We start from the raw sequence: 21,604 nt of genomic DNA, 5'->3' as shown, positions 1-21,604 counted from the left end.
AAGGAATGGAATTAAACCTGAAGGGAAGTGGGGAGGGAGCGGCTGGGAGGGGGATAAGGGAGATGTTGAGGGGAATACGGGGGAGGGGGGATGCAATCGGGGCAACACTAGAATCTATGTAAACACAATAAATTAAATAAAAAAAAGATGTGGTACGTATATACAAAGGAATGCTACTCAGCCATAAGAAATGATGAAATACCGCCATTCATGACAACATGGAGGGATCTTGAGAATACCATGCTGAGAAATATTACTCCACATGATGAAGATAAAACTAATTTATTTCAAAGGTACCTTTATATGTGTGTGACAGGGAATGGGGCAGAAAACATTTTTATCAAAACAATTCTAGTAGCTAAAAATATATATATATTTAATATATATATTATATATATTATATATATACACATACATATATACTTACTGATGTATAAATAGTTAAGAGAATCTTGAAAGCAAGTGACAGCAGCAGAGTAATTTATCTAGACAATATTTTTAAAGCAACTGGAGAAAGGAACAAGAAAGAGTAGGTAGAGGTGAATGAAATAACTACACAGGAGTTAGGAGCTGTCAAGAGTATTTTCCTTTACCTTCATCCTTTTCTTTTGCTTCTCATTATTACAACTTAATTAAGGCCTTCATTATAGCCTGAGAGCCAAACAAAGGAGAAAAAAGGCAGAAAAATGCCATATGGGGTATTGAGAGTCAGTTAGTGATACTTACTGATGATAGACATGGGGAATCCTTTATAATCTCCTTAACTAGAATGGAGCTCTTAATTAACTAAATTCCTATGGTTAAAATCCTTGCTTTATGCTGCTTTGGTGGTTTTAATCACCTTCTATCCTAAATGATAGGTTTATTTTGATTTGTTATTTGAATGTCTTTCTCTGTTACAAAAGAATAGCTTCTGAGGCGTGGGGTGAGGGGGTAAGGTGTGTCTTATTAACCTTGGTACCTCCATTAGGACTTAGCCCAGGGACATGCATATTTTGGACACTCAATAAATATTTGGAATAAAAAGGTGGGCCAGGCCCTAGCCAGTTTCTGTAGGATGATGTGGGAGCATGTGCAGATGATGACGTAACACCGTGTATACAGCGGAGCAGCCCACGGCCATGCTAGTCGAGATGTGGATGGTACAGAGGAAAGTTCAGTGTGTTCTGCGGCTTGCTAAATTCAAATCTGTGACCAAAGTGCAACGTGAATATCGGTGTGTTTATAACGAAGCGCCACCACATAGGAATAACATTACTCGGTGGGATAAGCAGTTGAAGGAAACCAGCAGTTTGGTGGAGAAACCCCATTCTCGTAGGCCATCAGTCAGAGACGAGTCTGTAGAGGATATACGGGATAGCTACCTAAGGAGCCCTAAAAAATGTGTGCATGAGCCCACATCGAACTGCACTGAATAGGTATGAAACTGGGAGAGTTTTCCTTTTATTTGGTGCAGATTTCACATTTCTATCGTCTTTTGTTGCCTTCCTGTGACCGGTCAAAAGTGCACCATGACTTTATGGACACACTGTAATGCAAGAATGAACGTGAAGGTGCTTGTAAACTCAAGCCTAACCCAGTGCAAGGTGCTGAGGCTATGGCTTTTTTTAAATCTACTCTAACACTGCTACTCTAATCAACCTCAATAACTTGCCTGGGAAATCCATCCATTTACATTTACTTGAATAGCTGTCATGTGTGGCATTTTTTAGTTCCTTGCATAGATTTAACTTTCCATCTGGAGTCATTTTCCTCTGATCTGGAGAACTTTCTTTAACACAGTTTAAAGTAAGGTCTGCTGGCAATGAAGCTTCTTTTTGTGTGTCTGAAAAGTCTTTACTGCACCTTCATTTTTGGAAAGATATTTTCACCGGTGTGTACAAGTCTAACAGCAAACTCTACGGAGAAAGGGGCGTAGAAGATGGCTCCAGGAGTTGGAGGAGGAGGAGAGGAGGGAACAGGAACAGAAGGGCACGTGCTAGGTTGGGTTGGTCTTTCAGCACGTTACAGATTCCATTCCATTGTCTTATGGCATCCAACGTTTCTGAAAAGTGTGTAGTTTTGTTTGTTCCTTCATATATAAGGTGGCTTTTATAACTGGCTAATTTTAAGGTTTTCTATCACTGGTTTGCAGGAATTGCTTATAGTGGGCCTTAGTATGGTTTTATGTTTATCCTGTGTAGGTTTTATTTTGTCTCTGGGTTTGGGGTTTTCATCCAACTAAGAAAACTTTTGGTCATTTTGTGAAGTTATTTTATTTTTTTGCTCCCTTCCTCTCTTTCCAGGACTTTAAATACAACATGTGGTAGACTACTCAATATTGTTCCATTTGGTCATTTTTTAATGTCTTCTATTTCTCTCACTGTATTTATCTTTTCCTTCAAATAATTGAATATAATTATAACATGCATATTTGCTAATGTTTTATCTTTATCTCTGTCTATTCCACGTCCGTTTCTATTAACTTTTTTCTCCTGGTTTGGGGTCTCATGTTCTGTTGTCATATCGACTAATTTTTTATTTGATGCTGAACATCGGTAATTTCACATTGTTGGTTATAGATTTTCACTGGGCTTTGTTTTTAGAGACAGTTCACTTACGCAGTTCAGTTTAATTTTTCAGATCTTTGTTAGGGTTGGGTACAGATTACTCTCCAGCCCATCCATGCTGTAGCAAAGTGTAGGAATATGCTCTTCAAAAATGCAGAGTTAGGATGTCAATTAGAGACAGCGAAGTGCCCTAGGGCAAAAACCCTGAGTGGACGAGATTCCAGGGCCTCTCTGACCTGTACTGGAAACAGTCTGTGCTGGAGACAGCAAAACAGCAGGATGAGACTCAGAAATATGAAAATGTTTAGGCTCTCTGAAAGGAGATTAGAAGTCAGCATGTTCCTTGTCCTTTATTTCAGCCCCTGAAAACTGCTGTCTGCTTCCTTGGGTTATTTGTACTGGCTAATAAATATCTGAGTGAGGCTGAGGATGGGGCTTCAGTCCTTCGGTCTGCTGACCGGGGCTGTTGCCTCCCCTTGGCCCCTTGGAACATGTCATCTGGTCTCCAAATAGTTCATTGTCACTGTGACAGCAAAGGATAAGATTTCCTTCTTTTTTTCAAATTAATATTTACAAAGTAATATTACAAAGTAATTTACAAATATTACAAAGTAATAACTGCATACCAATGATTTTCAACCAGTGTGCCACAGCTGAATGTTGTGCAAGAATATTTAAAACATGCCACAAGAGTTTTGTTTTGGTTTTTTTTTTTTTGTATTTTTCTGAAACTGGAAACGGGGAGAGACAGTCAGACAGACTCCCGCATGCGCCTGACTGGGATCCACCCGGCACGCCCACCAGGGGCAAAGCTCTGCCCACCAGGGGGCGATGCTCTGCCCCTCTGGGGCGTCGCTCTGCCGCGACCAGAGCCACTCTAGCGCCTGGGGCAGAGGCCAAGGAGCCATCCCCAGCGCCCGGGCCATCTTTGCTCCAATGGAGCCTTGGCTGCGGGAGGGGAAGAGAGATACAGAGAGGAAGGAGGGGGTGGGGGTGGAGAAGCAAATGGGCGCTTCTCCTATGTGCCCTGGCCGGGAATCGAGCCCGGGTCCCCCGCACGCCAGGCCGACGCTCTACCGCTGAGCCAACCGGCCAGGGCTACCACAAGAGTTTTTAAAACATGCAATAGCTGACTATTTAGTCAGGAACAGTGACTTCATTTCCCTTAGGTCAGTGGTTCTCAACCTTTCTGTATGCCGTGACCCCGCAATACAGTTCCTCATGTTGCGGTGACCCCAAACCAAAAAATAATTTTGATGGCTACTTCATAACTGTAATTTTGCTACAGTTATCATTCGGAATGTAAATACCTGATATGCATTATGTATTTTCCGATGGCTTTAGGCGACCCCGCCAGGGTCGCGATCCACAGGTTGAGAACCGCTGCCTTAGGTTGACCCAAAAAAACAAACAAACAAAAAATGACAGCAGCCAACATAACAACAGCTGATTGATGTGAATAAATCAAAATTATAGCTATTTTTTTTGTCAGATTGGCAAAAAATATATTTTTGGTGTGCTACAGAATTTTAGTAGTTTATGTTTGCGATGTTGAAAATTGCTGACCTAAAGGGTATTACGCTAAGTGAAATAAGTCAAAGACAAATACTATATGATTTCACTTATATGTGGAATCTAAAGAACAATATAAATAAATAAACAAAACAGAAACAGACTCATAGCTACAGAGAGCAGACTGATGGTTGCCAGAGGGGAGGGGCCTGGGTGAAAAGGAGAAGGGCTTGAGAAGTACAGATGAGTAGTTACGGAAGAGTCACAGGGACTTTGTTAAAGCACAGCACAGGGATACAGTCAATAATACTGAGGTAACTATGTGTGGGGCCAGGTGGGGACTGGAAATATCAGGGGAACACCTTGTAAAGTACAGGATTATCTAACCACTACGCTGTACACCAGAAACTAATACAAAGTAATGATTTTTAAAAACTGGGAAAAATATTAAAAATTCTAAAAATTACCTTCCTCGGTTAACATTAAGAAAATGACCTTACTTAAGTTATGGTAGATTGGCCCTGGCCAGATAGCTTGGTTGGTTAGAGCATCGTCCCAAAGTGCAAAGGTTGTCAGCTCAAACCCTGGTCAGGGCACATACAGGAACAGATTGATGTTCTCTGTCTCTCTCTTCCTTCCTCTTTCTAAAATCAATAAAATAAACATTAAAAAAAGTAGACAGTAGACTGTTGGATTTAATATTCCAAAGATTATGTAAACATGGTGTTTTAAAGTATATGTATTTAAATAGTGAGTTTAGTACATTGTTAAATTGGTTGAAAGGAGTAATGCCCCAACTTTTGTGGTTATAGTCCTTATGAGAATATTCTCTGGGCCTCAGCATCTTTGAAAGGGAAGGACAGTTAGACAATCTGTCAAATTCTAAATTTCTGTCATTCCGAGAACAAGTCAGGTAAGCAACAAATTTGGACACAGTTTATACATAACAGTTCTTATAAAATAGCTGGATGGAAAATTTCCAAACATTTTAAGCATAGGTCCTTGACAAGAATTCATTTGACCATGTATAATGTATTACTTTATAGAACCATTCAGGGTATATGAATATTGTGAAAAATACACAATTACAATTTAATTTTTTTTGTATTTTTCTGAAGCTGGAAACGGGGAGAGACAGTCAGACAGACTCCCGCATACGCCCGACCGAGATCCACCCGGCATGCCCACCAGGGGGCGATGCTCTGCCCCTCTAGCGCCCCATTTAATTTTGGGGGGAAATAATATACAGCATATACTATGAATGCTAATAATTTTAGGTGATCTGAAAACTATTTTCTAAGAGACTATTTGAATTTTTAATTTTGAGTGCAAGTTTTAAAATATATTTATGTAGAATTATTCTTGTCATATTGAATAATTCATAGTATTCATGTTTGCATCAAATGTATAAGTTGCATATTTTTACTCTTGGGAACTACATAGTGCACCTATCTGCCCATTTGTCTCCTAATAATGCAAATGGATATGATTCAAGAATATTAAATGTGACAAAGATGAGAAACTATTAACATAATCTGATTCTTCTGAAGCTTGGATACAGCAGGATTTATTGCCCTTTGCTTCCTGCAACACTGAAATGACTACTTCCTCTCATAAATTTAGGGGCATTGGTCACTCAAATTTAAAGGCAATGACGCTGTGTCAATTTCAACAATGTCTTTTTCACTATTAATATCAGACTTGCTAATAGACCACTGAATCAATGCAAACCTGATTATCATGGCGGTGAGGAGAGGAACACTCAACGCTGCCTCATTTAACACTTCACACTGTGCCTTGGCAGGACTTCCTCAGTGTTCTATATTGATGAGCAAACTGCCTGCCTCATAAACATTTATCTAGATATTCTCAGTTACCGAGTAACCGTAAAAGGAATAGCCAAAATTCATATCTGTTAAAACATGTACATTTACTTCCAAAAATAATGCAGAAAAATGTCATCAGAAAGTTTTCTTTTTTTTTTTTTTTGTATTTTTCTGAAGCTGGAAACGGGGAGAGACGGTCAGACAGATTCCCGCATGCGCCCGACCAGGATCCACCCGGCACGCCCACCAGGGGGCGACGCTCTGCCCACCAGGGGGCGATGCTCTGCCCCTCCGGGGGGGTCGCTCTGCCGCGACCAGAGCCCGCGGCAGAGGCCAAGGAGCCATCCCCAGCGCTGGGACCATCTTTGCTCCAATGGAGCCTTGGCTGCGGGAGGGAAAGAGAGAGAGAGAGGAAGGAGAGGGGGAGGAGTGGAGAAGCAGATGGGCGCTTCCCCTGTGTGCCCTGGCCGGAATCAAATCCGGGACTTCTGCACGCCAGGCCGACGCTCTACCACTGAGCAAACCGGCCAGGGCCCATTAAGTTTTCTACAGCTTTTCTTCCCATCAAAGCCATGTAGCCTGACCATGCGATGGCGCAGTGTTTAGAGCATCAGACTGGGATGCGGAAGACCCAGGTTCGAGACCCCAAGGTTGCCAGCTTGAGCGCGGGCTCATCTGGTTTGAGCAAAAGCTCACCAGCTTGGACCCAAAGTCGCTGGCTTGCTCCGTCTGCTATAACTCCACAGTCAAGGCACATATGAGTAAAGCAATCAATGAACTAAGGTGTCACAACGAAAAACTGATGATTGATGCTTATCTCTCTCCGTTCTGTCTGTCTGTCCCTGTCTATCCCACTCTCTGACTCTGTCTCTGTAAAAAACAAAAAAAAAACAAACAAAAAAACTACAAAACAAACAAAAAAACCCAAAAACCACACAGAACCACAATTATAATTTTCCACGCTGTCATGATCCAAATCAGGCCCTCAGAAGACACCACCACTTGCTCAGGAATTAGGAGGCTTGCCCTGAGATAAGGGGTATTGGTGGTTCAAGTGAGATCAAGAGCCAGGCAGCGCAAAGTGACAAACACTATCAGATACCATCCCCCCTCCAATTCTAGCAATAGAAAAAACGAGGTGAAGACCTACAAAAGGAAAGATCCCCTGTTGGTCCTGGCACTCAACAGACTTCAACAAAATGTGTAGTGAAGGTATAAAGTAGTTTACAGAGCACAGCCTCCAGGAGACTTCTTCCCTCACTCTCTCACTTGAGAAAATGGGGACAATATCTGTTGAATCCCAGGGCAAAATGGAATGCGTCCACCATTTTAAATTTTGTATCGGTAGGTAAGAACGCACCAGAACAGTACTCGCCTTTCCTATTCTGCACACGCGTTTGTTTAGGGGAAAGAAAAAAAAAAACCTGTTTGCTAATTCCTAATATTTAAACTTTAAAGCTTTCCCCGTAAGAGTAAGATACTCCGGTGATACTTAGCCCAGCCCCAGGACGGGAAGTGGCAGTTCCAAAAAGCCTGTGTGATAGCGGGATGTCTTTGGGAATGAGCCAGTGACAGGGTCGGGTCCCCGAAGGATCTCCAGGGAACCTTTGGCAGCTCCCCCGCAGCCCACTGCCCCCAGCGCAGAGCCTCCGCTGCTCCCGCAGGTGCCGCCCCGGCGGCGGGACCTCTTTAAGGGCGGCGGGCGCACGGGCCGCAGCGCGCGCTGGCCGTCGGGTCGCCCAGCTCCTTCCGCAGGGAGGCTGCTCCTGCGCCCCGCACGTGGGCGACGCGCCATGGCTGCTTCAAGTACCTGCCAGGAACCGGGCCAAACTTCGAATCCGGTAAGAGACAAGAGAGCAGGAGAAGTGGAGGCGGCCGCGTCTGGAACGGCAAGGCGTCTCTTTCCGGGACAGCCGCGGGCGCGGCGGCGCGGCGGGCCACCTGCAGGAGCGCGAACGAGCCTTGCCCCCTCGAGTTTGGGAACCGGGCTGAGTTGTGCCAGGAGAGAAGGCCGGAGGCCGGTGGGCATGCCATGTTCACAGAGAAGCCCCTCTCTAGCCCTACCTGCCTAACTTAACATCAGTTCCCGGGCAGGAGACCACTGGTAGGGTTTTCTAGGAGCAAAACTTTGGGGCTGGTGGCTGGACGAAGTGTGAATGGCACTCTTTAGCTGGAACATAGGAAAGTCTATGGGACATAAGAAAGTGTGTCTACTAGCATCCTCGTCGCTGCACTAGGTGGCAGTCCCTGCAGTGTGCGCACCTCGTGGGCAAGTGTCACATGCCTTCCCACCCTCCATGCAAAGGCCTCAGCCTGCGGCCTCTTATAAGCACCTTATTTTCATCCCGTTAAGCAGAAACACAACATCACTTGTGTAGCTGTTTTAGATAAAAGTGAAAGTTGACCGTTAGCCCCATGGGAAGGGCATAAACAACCTCACTGACCCCAGAAAGCAAGGCAGAAGGCTTTGGCTTCCTTCTTACTCCGCATATCTTGAGAACACAGAAGAGGAAACGTTTGGTGTGCGTGAAATTTTGTGACCTCTTAGCATTCTCTGCATATACTTCAGTCTCAACGGAATTGTGACCTTTTTGAAGTGCTCCAAGCTTAATGGGTTTCTTAATTATTTCAAAATGGAGGCACCTATTTAAACTCAAAGGAAAAAAAATAGTAATTTGTGGTGTAGGATTAGGCAAAGCTGCACAAAATGGACTGGATAGAATACCCAATTATCTAGTAGTAGATAAATAATTGTAGTTTTCTACCCGCAAGACAGAGAAGCCCCAGGGGAACTTTTTGTTTGCATTTGGAGAGCTGCCCCTGACTCCTGGGGAAACCAGAGGCCAGCAATGCCTGTGAGAGCATGGCCCCTGCAGCTGCTGCTGGGTCAGTCCTGCTCCTGGTGATAAGGAGGACAGAAATAACAACTCACTAAACTGGGAGCATTGTCTTGAAGCACTGCGGCACCTGCTGTTACTAATTAAGGGTTTAGCCTGGAGCAGATTGCAAATGGAAATGCAGTGTTTGAAAAATCTGGAGACTGGAATGTCCTGAGTATTACTGTGATCTCAGAAATCCAAGGGAGGGGACGAGAAGCACTAGGGACAAGGATATTGCATTATAAAAACTGCTCCCACTTAAAAGTTGTCTGTGTCAGGGTGTTGGTAGTATTTATTCCTGAGTAGTGGAATTACCAGATACTTATTTTCTTCATTAGGCTTTCAAATTTCCCCCCAGTATTTCCAATGAATATGTGTTGCTTTTATTTATTTTTAAACTTGCAATAAACAATTTAAATAGAAAAAAAATTTTGGTCAAAGGAAGTTTAGCATTGGTTCCAGTTGTGGTGCTCACAGGGGAAAATCTTAGGTGTACTAAAAGGCAGCTTTCCAGAGAAGCGTGTCTTAGAAAGTTTTATTCATTTTTGTTGAGAAAAGGGCTGTGTTAGGCTTGCTCACTGGTGTGCCAGCTGCAAGCACTTTACTTGATTAGTGTGTGAGCACATGGCAGAGGCACATGTGCATGGTCTATGTAAGGCTGTGGGCGCTTGTACTCAGGGGATTGTGGATGGCGAATTGTGGATTGCCTGCTCGCCACTGTGAGGGGCCACTGTTGGTGTTTGTTTGCTGGAGAAGAGGGTTTCCCCTGCCTGTTTGCTCGTCCACCACTGTGAAATTTTATTAAACGGAATGGCCCAACACTTTCTGGCTCTTCAGTTTCTCTACTGTCTGCCCGAACCCAATGTGGACCTGCCTGGCTTCGGCCACCGGCATTACAGTTTTCTTTTATTCTTAATTGTGGATCCCTCTCTCTTGCATTTTGCATGATTAGTGCATGAGCACTTGGCAGAGCCACATGTACGTATATAGCCTTTGTAAGGCTACAGGTGCCTTCATTCAGGGCAGATTACGGATCACTTGCCCGCTACTGTGAAGGGTAGTTTTTGCTGTTTGTTCACCTGCTGCAATAATGTTGGTCAAATAAGTTAGTAAAATATTATTTTTATGTTTGTTCACTTACAGTTTGCATTGGGGGCTATGCAGCGTCAGGTATATGTGGTCTGTGAAATTGCAAAATGCATTCCTGCTTGGGAGGGGCCGTTATTTTGCTAATGTTTGCTGAAGGAGAGATTTTCACACCAGAAATTTTTGAAAAAGAGAGGAGAAGAGGCAGAAAGAAGCCATGTTGGCAGAGTAAGAGAGGAGGGAATGCAGAGTGCTGAGGAAGAAGCCATGTTGGCAGGAAAGAGAAGGTGTGCAGGTGAGGAACCAGAGGTGAGGGGCTTTGCGAGCTCCGCTAAGACTGGTGGGGCCTTTGACTCTGGGAGAAACTGGAGAAGATTCTCCTGGTTGTGGAACTAGAGAAGGCATCAGTGGCTTTGGGAGCACTGAGTGAAAGGGAAGTGTTTTCTGAGTGTGTTTGCTCATCGGCTGGTGCAAGACTTTAATAAAGGAATGGCCCACCAGTTTTTGGCTCCACTGTTTCTTTACTGTCTGTCTGAATTCAACGGGAACCTGCATGTGCATGGCCACGACGGCTGTGGCCCTTGGCCTTACAAGTGAGAAGCGGTTTTCCCTGTCGGTTTGCTTGCTCACCAGTGGGAGAATCTAATAAATGGGAATGGCCTGATGCTTTCTGGCTTTGCAGTTCCTCTACTGTCTGCCTGAATTCAGTGTGGACCTGCCTGACCTTGGCCATCAGCATTATATCACCCCATTTGTAGCAGATAGGTTGCTTCTGTTAACCAGGTTAATTAAAAAAAATAGAATCACTCAGTTTATGACCACTTGCTGTTAATGCCTATTTTCAGTGTTTAGTGTTTGGTTCACAGGGAACATATTGGCTGAAAGGAAACCCTGTGCCACCATGGTGATTTGTAAATTCTGCACAGAAAGCGTCGGCGGTGGCTCAGAGTCCCGCCTTGCTCCTCAAGTGCTTTTGGAAATGAGGAATTTTTATAAAATGAAAAGGAAGCACTCTAAAGGATGTTTCACTCATCAAAGGTCCTGATAGTCTCTACTGTAGAAATTCAAATTTCAAAACTCATTTGAAAGAGTTATGCTGTCATCTTAGAACAAAGGAGATTTGAGGGAAGTAGAGGGAATAAGAATGGCAACATGGGTTGACATTCTGCTGTGAAAGGCCATACTAAGGAGTTTACATTTTTTTCCTGTATAAAACAGGGCGGGGCCCTGGTCGGTTGGCTCAGTGGTAGAGTGTCGGTCCGGTGTGTGCATGTCCCAGGTTTGATTCCCAGTCAGGACACACAGGAGAAGTGACCATCTGCTTCTCCACCCCTCCCCCTCTTGCTACTCTCTCTCTCTCTTTCTGCCCCTCCCCCATTCCTCTCCTTATGTAGCTATGGCTCAATTGGAACGAGTTGGCCCCCGGTGCTGAGGATGGCTCCATGGCCTCTACCTCAAATGCTAAAAAATGGCTCCAGTTGCAACAGAGCAAGGGCCCCAGATGGGCAGAGCATTGCCCCCTAGTGGGCTTGTGTAACACCAGTGGCAGAGGCCAGACAGGTTCACACTGGATTCGGGCAGACAGTACAAAAACTGCAGAGCCAGAAAGGGTTGGGCTATTCCATTTAATAAAGTCTCACAAGGGCGGACAAGCACACAGGCAGGGGAAACCGCCTCTCAGGCAAACAAACAGCAAAACGGCCCCTCACAGTGGTGAGCAGGCAATTCACGCATCCACAATCCCCCTGAGCACAAGCACCCATAGCCTTACATAGGACACACACACACACACACACACACACACACACACACGGCACTGCCAGGTGCTCACACACTAATCTGGCAAAGAGCTTGCAGCCGGTAAACCAGCGAGCAAGTCTAACACAGCTGTCCCACAGCTTGCCAGGTGGATCCCAGTCGGGGCACATGCAGGAGTCTGTCTCTGCCTCCCCTCCTCTCACTAAATAAAAAGTAAATAAAACAAGGTGGGGCAAAACAGGGTGGGGCAGGTAAGATTGGCTCATAATGGCTCATTGAACACACATGTCAATGTCTCCATCCACCCGAGACTATGGCAGGGGGTATATAAAAATCTAAATACCATGGAAGAAAAAAGTAGGGGATTCCAAAGTAAGAGTTCAAGGAGACATAATAACCAAGTGCAATGCATAGTTCTTAATGGGATCTTGGTTTGAACAAAGCAGCTTTTTTGTGAACACACTAAAAAAAAAAAAGTATCTGTAGGAAAACTTAAAATTTAGAAAGCAGATAGGATCAAACTACCACTGAAACAAAAGTAGAAAAATGTCACCTTAAAATACACAGAGAAGAGATGAGAAGTGAAACAATTTTGGTGACAGCACAGGCGGAAAGTTGGCTGAAACAGATGAAATGGGCCAGAGGGCCGGTGCTCACCTGGTGACGAGTTAGCTGCCTGCTGAACACCTTAGGCCAGTCTGGCCCCTGGATTTCTATAGCCCTTGGACCCTCCCAGCTCATTCCCACTGCAGTTCTTTTAAACCCAGGATGAAACCCAGGAACTGCTCTTTCCAAAGAAAATGAGCTGTATGTAGTACATGGATTCCTGGTGTTAGTAATTTGCAGAACTCTGTAAGTGAAAAGGATTAAGGCAGCGTGGCCCAGGAAGAAAGTAGTGGGCTTGGTTTTCAGAGGAAAGCCTGCTATTATTTTGACAAATAGCAGAGCCAGGCTCTGCTCTCCAGCCTTTGCTTCCATGGTTCTCCCCACTCACACCAAGTCAGTGTCCCTTTAAAGCATTTGGTCACTGGGGAAACAGAGCACCTCCACTGCAAGGGAGACAGTTTGTACCCTTTGACTTAATCCTTGATTCATTTCTATGTCTGGAGAACCAGGGATCAGCAGACATTAACAAAACTAGATGCAATGATTCCAGAAACAGATTATGAAAGGAATAGAAAAATCTTCTGGCCATGTGGTTGGCTCAGTGGTAGAGCATCTGCCTAGCGTGTAGCTGTCCCGGGTTCAATTCCTGGTCAGGGCACACAGGAGAAGCACCATTTGCTACTCCATCCCTCCCCCTCTCCCTCCTCTCTCTCTCTTCTGCTCCTACAGCCATGGCTCCATTGGTTCGAGCCAGTTGGCCCAGGGTGCTGAGGATGGCTCTATGACCTCCCCCTTGGTTGCTGAACAATGGAGCAATGGCCCCAAATGGGCAGAGCACTGCCCTCTAGTGGGCTTGCCAGGTGGATCCTGGTGAGGGTGCATGCGGGAGTCTGTCTCTCTGCCTCCTTTCCTCTAAAAAACAAACAAACAAAGAAAACTTCTAAAATTCTGACTTTTATTCTCAGAGAGGCTATCATGTCCTAAAAACAGCATGTTATGAAAAATTACCAAAAAAATCTCAGAAATGATCGATTAACATTAAATTGTAAAAACCTTTAGAAGGACTGAAGACACAGCTGGTGATGGGAAAAATGAAGCTAAAGAGGTCTCTCAGAAGTTGAGACATGAAAGATCAATTTTGAATGACAAACATATAATGGAGGAATTCCAAGGAAGAGACAAAGGCACAGAGAGTAGGGAATAAAGAAATGATACAAGAAAATGACCAGAGCCTGAGGTCCACTGACTGCCAAGAAGGGTAAATAGGACTCACACCCGGCACACCCTGGAGAACTCTCAGAGCCCACAGCATAAGTAAAAAGCACCAAAAGAAACACAAAGCAACTTAACTCTTTTCATCACAAACTGGACGCTAGAACAAAGTATCCCAATAGCGTCGAAGTTCAGAGACAAAGAAATTTTGACCATAGGAGTATTATCAGGTAAAACTAACAATGAATTGTGAACCCTAATGCCACTTAGCAGAAATAAGAGGTTCAACTCCCAAAGTATTAATACGAGCAGCAGTAGAGAAAAGGGAAAAATTCGGTCAGCCTAACGGAAGATGTGGGAAAAAAGATACAAAATTACTGTAAATATGAAATCTGAAATAACAAATGAGAGGAATAAGACCATTTTACATTAAATTATAAATGTTTTACAATTAATAGTTAATTATATTACCTTAATAACATAAGTTAATGCTATATTTATAACTTAAATTCCTATATTAAAAACTAAAGCCTCAGATTGTGAAGAAAAACTAAAAGTTTGAATATATGCCATTTACAAAATTCACACAAAATCAAAATGATATAAAAGGCTCAAAATAAAGGGATATAAAAACTAAGTGCTTTATATCAGAGAAAAATAAAATTTCAGGTGAAAAGGATTAAAAACAGTTATATTTTAAATAGTTATAAAAATAATTATTAATATACAGTATGTTTAATAATACATTATGGATCATATTGTATATATTAAATATTATATTTATATAAATATGTGTAATTATGAACTTTTATGTACCCATAATTAGAATCTATAGTAAGAGAAATTGATAGATTAACAAACCATAATTAGAGAGGAAAGTAGACCTCTAAATTCTTTATCTCATAAACTGAAAGATCAAGTAGACCTAAAATCAAGAAAACAATGAACAAGTTCAATCTAAACTATAAATAGAGAATATATGCCCCACAGAAAATGCACATTGTTTTTCCAGTATCTATGGAATTTTAACAACAGTTGACTATGTTAGGCCACAAAGAAAATACCAATAAATTCTAAAAAGCAGAAGTAATCCACTGTTGGCGATACATTAAAATAAGAAACGAGCCTGACCAGGTGGTGGCTTGGTGGATAGAGAGTTGGCCTGGGATGCAGAGGACATAGGTTCAAAACTCCGAGGTCGCCGGTTTGAGCACAGGCTCACCAGCTTGAGCGCGGGGTTGCTGGCTTGAGCATGGGATCACAGACATGACCCCATGGTCACTGGCTTGAACCCAAAGGTCGCTGGCTTGAGGAAAGGGTCACTCGTTCTGCTGTAGTCCTCTGGTCAAGGCACATATGAAAAAGCAATTGATGACCAACTAAGGTGCTACAACAAAGAATTGATGCTTCTCATCTCTCTCCCTGTCTGTCTGTCCTTATCTGTCCATTTCTCTGATTCTTGCTCTCTCTGTCAAAATGAATAAGCAACTACTCAATAGCCAAAAATAAAAAAATATATAAAACTGGAAAACAGAAGCACTGTTCTCTTCAAAATTATAAACATCTTTATAGAAGTGTTTATATAAGTGAAAATATAAACTGGAATTACAAACTAGCAAAGAATGAACAGAATGCAATATATATCAAAACTTGTAGGACACAACAAGTGCCACGTGGAGAACTGTGCATCTAGTAGAACTTCCTGCAATGATAAAAATGTTCTATGATTATACGGTCTGCTCTGGTAACCACTTGCCGTTTGTGAATATTGGGCACTGGAAATGTGGCTAATGTTACTGAACTCAATTTAAAATTTTATTTAACTTTAATAAACATGAACTTAAAGAGCCCAATGTGACTACTATATTGGACCACATAGTTCTATGGGCTCTAATAAAGCATTGTCAGAAAAAGAAAATAGAAAAAAAATGTAATTATATATTTATCTCTAGTTAGAAAGAAAGCAAGATGAACTCAGTGCAAGCAATAAATATTATATAAATCTAAAAGTTATACATTTAAAAAGATATATGAAATTGATTTTTTTTTCCTTTTAAGTGAGAGGAGGGGAGATAGTGAGAGACTCCCAAATGCACCCTGAATGCGATTCACCCAGCAACTCTGGAGACAATGCTCAAATCAACCAAGTTCTTTTTAGTGCTTGAGGCCGATGCTTGGACCAACGGAGCTATCCTTGTACCATTCGAGCCACTGGCTGCAGTAGTGGAAGATAGAGAGAAGAAGGAGAGAAACAGATGGATGCCCCTTTGTGTGCCCTGACCAGAAATTGAACTTGGGACATCCATCTGCTGGGCTGACACCTTTTTCCACTGAGCCAACCAGTTAGGGCCTGATTTTTAAAAATATAATGAACAAAAGAAGAGAACGTAGAAAACTTAAACTTACTAATAATCCTAAGGAACTATAAAAGGTTGTTAAACCCACTTTTTCACGTGGCTTTAGGACCAGATTTCACAGACATGTTTCACCTAAACTTCATGAAGCAGATAATTTCTAGGTATTATAAGATATCCAAAACTATAGAATAATATTGAAGCTTTCTATTTCATTCTTCAATGTTGGCATAACCCTGTATCCAAACCAGATAAGACAATGCAATAAAAATTGCATCTGATTTCACTTATGAACATAGATATAAAAATCTAAAATAAAATGAATTCAATTCATTATACATTATGTATAAGTTTATCTCAGCAATGCAATGATGGCTTGACATTAGGAAATCTATTAATGTAATTCACTACCTAATATTAAAGGAGAAAAAAATTATGTTGTTTAATGAAAAAGCGTTTGGTAAATTTTAACACCCATACCTAGTATAAAATTCTTGATCTCCAACTAGAAAGAAACTTCTTTAACTTGATAAAGGTTATTGACCAGAAACCTCTTGTATCATATTTAGTGATACAAACATTTAAATATTTCCAATAAAGTTAGGAACGAGGCAAGAATGCCCACTGTCACTTCTGCTATTAACGATCATTTTTAATGTTCTTTAAGATCAATAAATAAAAGACATAAATTATGGAAAGAGGAACAAAAATGTCATTTTGAAGACATTATGATTAGCCACCTAGGAAATTCAAAAGGATCGACCAAAACATACTACAATAAATAAAGAACACCATAAAATTACTTGAAGCAAATTCCTTATACAGAAATCAACAGTGTTTCTCTGTCAGCTGTACTCAGAAAAGGTAGTGAGAGAGAAATGCTGTCCCCTCACAAAGATCCCAATCTTGAAATAGCTAGGAATAAATATATGAGATCCATGTGAAAGGGACTGTAAAGCCGAAGTACATAAGAAAGGCCTGAGTTCTCTTGAGTCACACTTCTTAAATAGTTAATACAGTAATCATATTTCCTAATTGACCTTTAAAATAAATGTGGCCGTAATCAAAATTTTAACAGGGTTTATGGAACTTGAAAAGCTGGTGCTAAAATTCTGTTGGAAGAGACACTGTGGGAAATTATTTAAAGGCCAAACTAAAATCAAGTAGAAAACCTTATGTTCTATCAAAATGTAAAACAAACTATAAAGAGCTAGAAGTTCAACAGTGTGGTATTAACCAGCAATAGGGAAACAGATCAATAGATCAGAATGAAGCCATGAAAAAATAAATATATATTGTATATGGCATAAGAAAATACTGAGAAAAGTTTAGCCTATTCTGTGATGCTGTTGGGGTAATTAACTGCATTTGAAAAGGGTAAAACTAAATACCTACCTCATGTTAATCACCAAGTAAATTCCAGATGGTACAAAAAGCTAACCACTAATGTAGCACCAAGAAAGTATTACTCTATTTCCCCATGTATAAGACGCATCATTTTTCGAAATATTCGGAGTCTAAAAACTGGGTGTGTTTTATACAGTGGTTTTAGATTTTTTTACTTGCATTTCCTGCTTTTTGACAGCGATGAAGAGTTGTATGAATTTTATGATGAATAAAACTTGAGTTCAATAACTATGTAATAAATTTTTTTTCAAATTTCAAACCCCCAAATTAAGGTGTGTCTTATACATGGGAGTGTCTTATACATGGGGAAATACGGTAGAATGCACTATCAAATCATATCTTAAACTTTAAAAAAATTTTCAATTGCAATTGGCATACAATATTATATTAGCTTTAGGTGTGTATTATATAATTTACAGTGATAACCCAATGAATCTAATACCCATCTGATACCATACATATTTATTAAGATAACTTTTATTATATTTCCTGTGCTGCCCCTTACATCCCCATGACTATTTTGTAGCAACCAATTTGTATTTCTTACTCCCTTCACCTTTTTCACCCAGCTCCCCAATGTCCCCACCCTGCAATCTGGCGACCATCAATTTGTTCTTTGTATCTGTGAGTTTGTTTCTAATTTGTTTGTTTTGTTTATTTTAAGATTCCACCTATAAGTAAAATCAAATGGTATTTTGTGTTTCTGTGTCTGACTGATTTCACTCAGCATAATGCTCTCTGGGTCCATCCATGTTGTAGTAAATGGTAAAATTTTAGTCTTTTTTTTATGGCTGAGTCATATTCCATTGTATATACATACCACCTCTTTATCCATTGTGTATCGATAGACACTTAGGTTGCTTCCATATGCTGGTTATGGTAAATAATACTGCAGTAAATATAGGAGTGCATATGCCTTTTTGAATTAGTATTTTGGATTTCTTCAAATAAATTCCCAGAAGTGAAATGACTGGGTCATATGCTAGTTCTGTTTGTAATTTTTTGAAGACCCTTTCTACTGTTTTCCACTGTAGCTACACCAATTTGCATTCCTACCAACAGTGCACAGGAGTTACCTATTGATAGGTATGTACTTATTGCCATTTTATTGTTTTCTGGCTATTTTGTAATTCTTTTTTTCTTTTCTTGCTCTCTTTGTGATGATTTTCTGTAGTGCTATGCTGACATTCCTTTCTTTGTTTTTTCTTTTGTGAATCTAATAGAGGGTTTTGCTTTGTGATTCTCATTAGGCTAACATAAAACATTTTGTTTATAACAGTCTATCTTAAGCTGATAACAGCTGAGCTGTGAACTCATATTAAACTCTACATTTTTACTCCTTCTACACTATTTTATGTTTTTGATGTTACACTTTACATTTTTTACCTTGTGTCTCTATTAACAAATTCTCATAGCTATATTTAAGACTTTTGTCTTTTAACCTTTATACTAGATTTGTGATTTACTCACCATCTTTAAATATTAGGGTATTTTGAATAACTACCTTTTTACATTTACCAGTGAGATTTATACTTGTATATGTTTTCCTGTTACATATAGTTATTGTAATTTTTTTTTGCTATATTCCCTATGCTGTACTTTACATCCCAGTAACTATTTTTAGAACAGAAATTTGTACATCTTAATAGCTACACCATTTTCACCAATCCCCCAAAACAACATCTCTGTCAGTTACTAATTTGTTCTCTGTATCAATGAGTTTGTTTCTGGGTTTTTTTCCATTTATTTTGTTTTTTAGGTTCCACATATGAGCAAAATCATATGGTATTTGTCTTTTTGTGTCTTGACTTATTTCACTGAGCATAATACCTTCTAGGTCCATTCGTGTTGCAAATGACAAGACTTCATTCTTTGGCCAAGTATTATTTTATTGTATCTTTGTGCCACCTCCTTATCCATTCATCTACTGATGAACACTTAAGTTGCTTCCAGATCTTGGCATTTGTAAATAAGGCTGCAGTGAACATAAGTGTTAATATATTTGGATTTCTTTGTATAAACACCCAAAAGTGGAATTGCTGGGTCATTGGTAATTTTATTTGTAATTTTTTGAGGAACCTTCAAATTGTTTTCTGTAGTGCCTACATCAATTTTCAATCACAAGGACTCCCTTTTCTGCACATCCTCACCAACACTTGTTTGTTGACTTTTTTAGAAAGAGAAAATAATCAGATTTAATACTTACACATGTGTGGGAACCCCACATACATGAGAGAGTCAGAGACCCCACATGCAGGAGAGGTTTAGAGACAGAAAGGGAACATGGGTATATAAGACATCCTGAGCTAGGGATGAGCTAAGGTGCCTTTTGGGCTTCAAAGATTAATTGTAGGATGGTAAGAATAACTTTTGTTTCCTGACCAGGCGGTAGCGCAGTGGATAGAGCGTTGGACTGGGATGTGGAGGACCCAGGTTCGAGACCTCAAGGTTGCCAGCTTGAGCGTGGGCTCATCTGCCTTGAACAAAAAGCTCACCAGCTTGGACCCAAGGTCACTGGCTCAAGCAAGGGGTTACTTGGTCTGCTGAAGGCCCACGGTCAAGGCACATATGAGAAAGCAATCAGTGAACAACTAAAGTGTCACAATGAAAACCTGATGATTGATACTTCTCATCTCTCTCCTTTCCTGTCTGTCTGTCCCTATCTATCCCTCTCTCTGACTTTCTCTCTGTCTCTGTAAAAAAAAAAAAAAAAAAGAAGCTTATAAGAATAACTTTTTTTTTTTTGTATTTCTCTGAAGTTGGAAACGGGGAGGCAGTCAAACAGACTCCCGCATGTGCCCAACCGGGATCCACCTGGCACGCCCACCAGGGGGCAATGCTCTGCCCATCTTGGGGCGTTGCTCTGTTGCAACCAGAGCCATTCTAGCTCCTGAGGCAGAGGCCACAGAGCCATCCTCAGCGCTAGGGCAAACGCTGCTCCAGTGGAGCCTTGGCTGCGGAAGGGGAAGAGAGAGACCAGAGAGGAAGGAGAGGGGGAGGGTTGGAGAAGCAGATGGGCGCTTCTCCTGTGTGCCCTGGCCGGGAATCGAACCCGGGACTCCTGCACGCCAGGCCGACGCTCTACCACTGAGCCAACCGGCCAGGGCCAGAAGAACTTTTTGTTGATTTATTGATGATAGCTCTTCTGACAGGTGTGAGGTGATGCTATATTTTTGTGGTTTTCATTTGCATTAATGATGTTGAGTATCTTTCCTATGTCTATTTCATTGACGGTTTCCTATCTGAGCAAGAACATTTTAGTTTAAGTCCCATTTTTTTGTTTTTTGGGTTTGTTTTGTTTTTGTTTTGTTTCCCTTGCCTGAGAACACATATTCAAAAAATATTGCTAAGAGTGATGTCAGAGAGTTTACTGTTTAGGTTTTCTTCTAGAAGTTTTACAGTTTTGAGTCTTACATTTAAGTCCTTAATCCATGTTGAATATATTCTTGTATATGGTATAAGAATGTGATCTATTTTCATTTTTTGGCATTTGCTTGTCCAGTTTTCCCAACACCATTTATTGAGGAGACTATGTTTACCTCATTGTATTATCTTGCCTCCTTTGTAAAATATTAATTGCCCATATAAGTGTGGGTTAATTTCTGGCTTCTTGATTCTGGATTCTGTTCTGTTGATCTATGTATCTGTTCTTATGCCAGCACCATGCTGTTTTGATTATGATAGCCTTGAAGTTGGGTTTGATATTAGGTAGCATGACACCTAAAACTTTGCTCTTCTTTCTCAAGGTTATAGTGGCTGTTTGGGGTCCTCTGTGGTTCCATATAAATTTTTGGACTTGTTCTGTTTAAAATGCCATTGGTATTTTGCATTGAATCTTTAAATTGCTTTGGATAGCATGAACATTTCTACCCATGAGCATGCTATATGCTTTCAATTTTTTGTATCTCTTAATTTCTTTCTTCAGTGTCTTATAGTTTTGGGAGTACAGGTCTTTCTGAGTATTTCCTTGCTTAAATTTATTCCTAGGTATTCTATTTTTTTATACAATTGCAAATGTTATCTTTTTAAAATTTCTGTTTCTGATAGTTTATTATTGATTTATAAAAATGCAATTGATTATTGAATTTAATTTTTTTATCTTTACTGCAAATAATGACAGTTTTGATTCTTCCTAATTCAGATGTCATTATTTATTTATTTTTTTGTCTGATTGCTGTGGCTAGAACTTCCAATACTGTGTTGAATAAAAGTGGTGAAAGTAGACGTCCTTATCTTGGTCCTAATCTTAAGGGAAATGCTTTTGGCTTTTCCCTTTTGAGTATGATGTTAGCTGTGGGTTTGTCATATATGACCTTTATTATGTTGAGGAATGTTTCTTCTATCCCCATTTTGCTTATAGTTTTATCATGAATGGACATTGGATTTTGTCAAATGCTTTTTCTGCTTCTTTTGAT

At 40.8% G+C, this 21,604-nt stretch overlaps 1 protein-coding gene across 1 annotated transcript in view; it reads left to right on the top strand.

Annotated features, from left to right (window-relative positions):
• The first annotated feature begins 7,662 nt into the window (after positions 1-7,662).
• The window catches only part of SOHLH2 (spermatogenesis and oogenesis specific basic helix-loop-helix 2), a 36,596-nt gene continuing 22,654 nt past the window's right edge, over positions 7,663-21,604 (top strand). The window contains exon 1 of the mRNA XM_066235954.1: positions 7,663-7,728. Coding sequence (XP_066092051.1) covers positions 7,681-7,728 — 48 coding nt within the window. The 5' untranslated portion in view covers positions 7,663-7,680. The remainder of the gene's footprint in view (positions 7,729-21,604) is intronic.

This window comes from Saccopteryx bilineata, chromosome 6 (assembly GCF_036850765.1).
Source record: "Saccopteryx bilineata isolate mSacBil1 chromosome 6, mSacBil1_pri_phased_curated, whole genome shotgun sequence".
NCBI classification, from domain to species: Eukaryota; Metazoa; Chordata; class Mammalia; order Chiroptera; family Emballonuridae; genus Saccopteryx; species Saccopteryx bilineata.
Note: the sequence above shows the minus strand (reverse complement) of the source record. Positions and strands in the feature narration are given on the sequence as shown.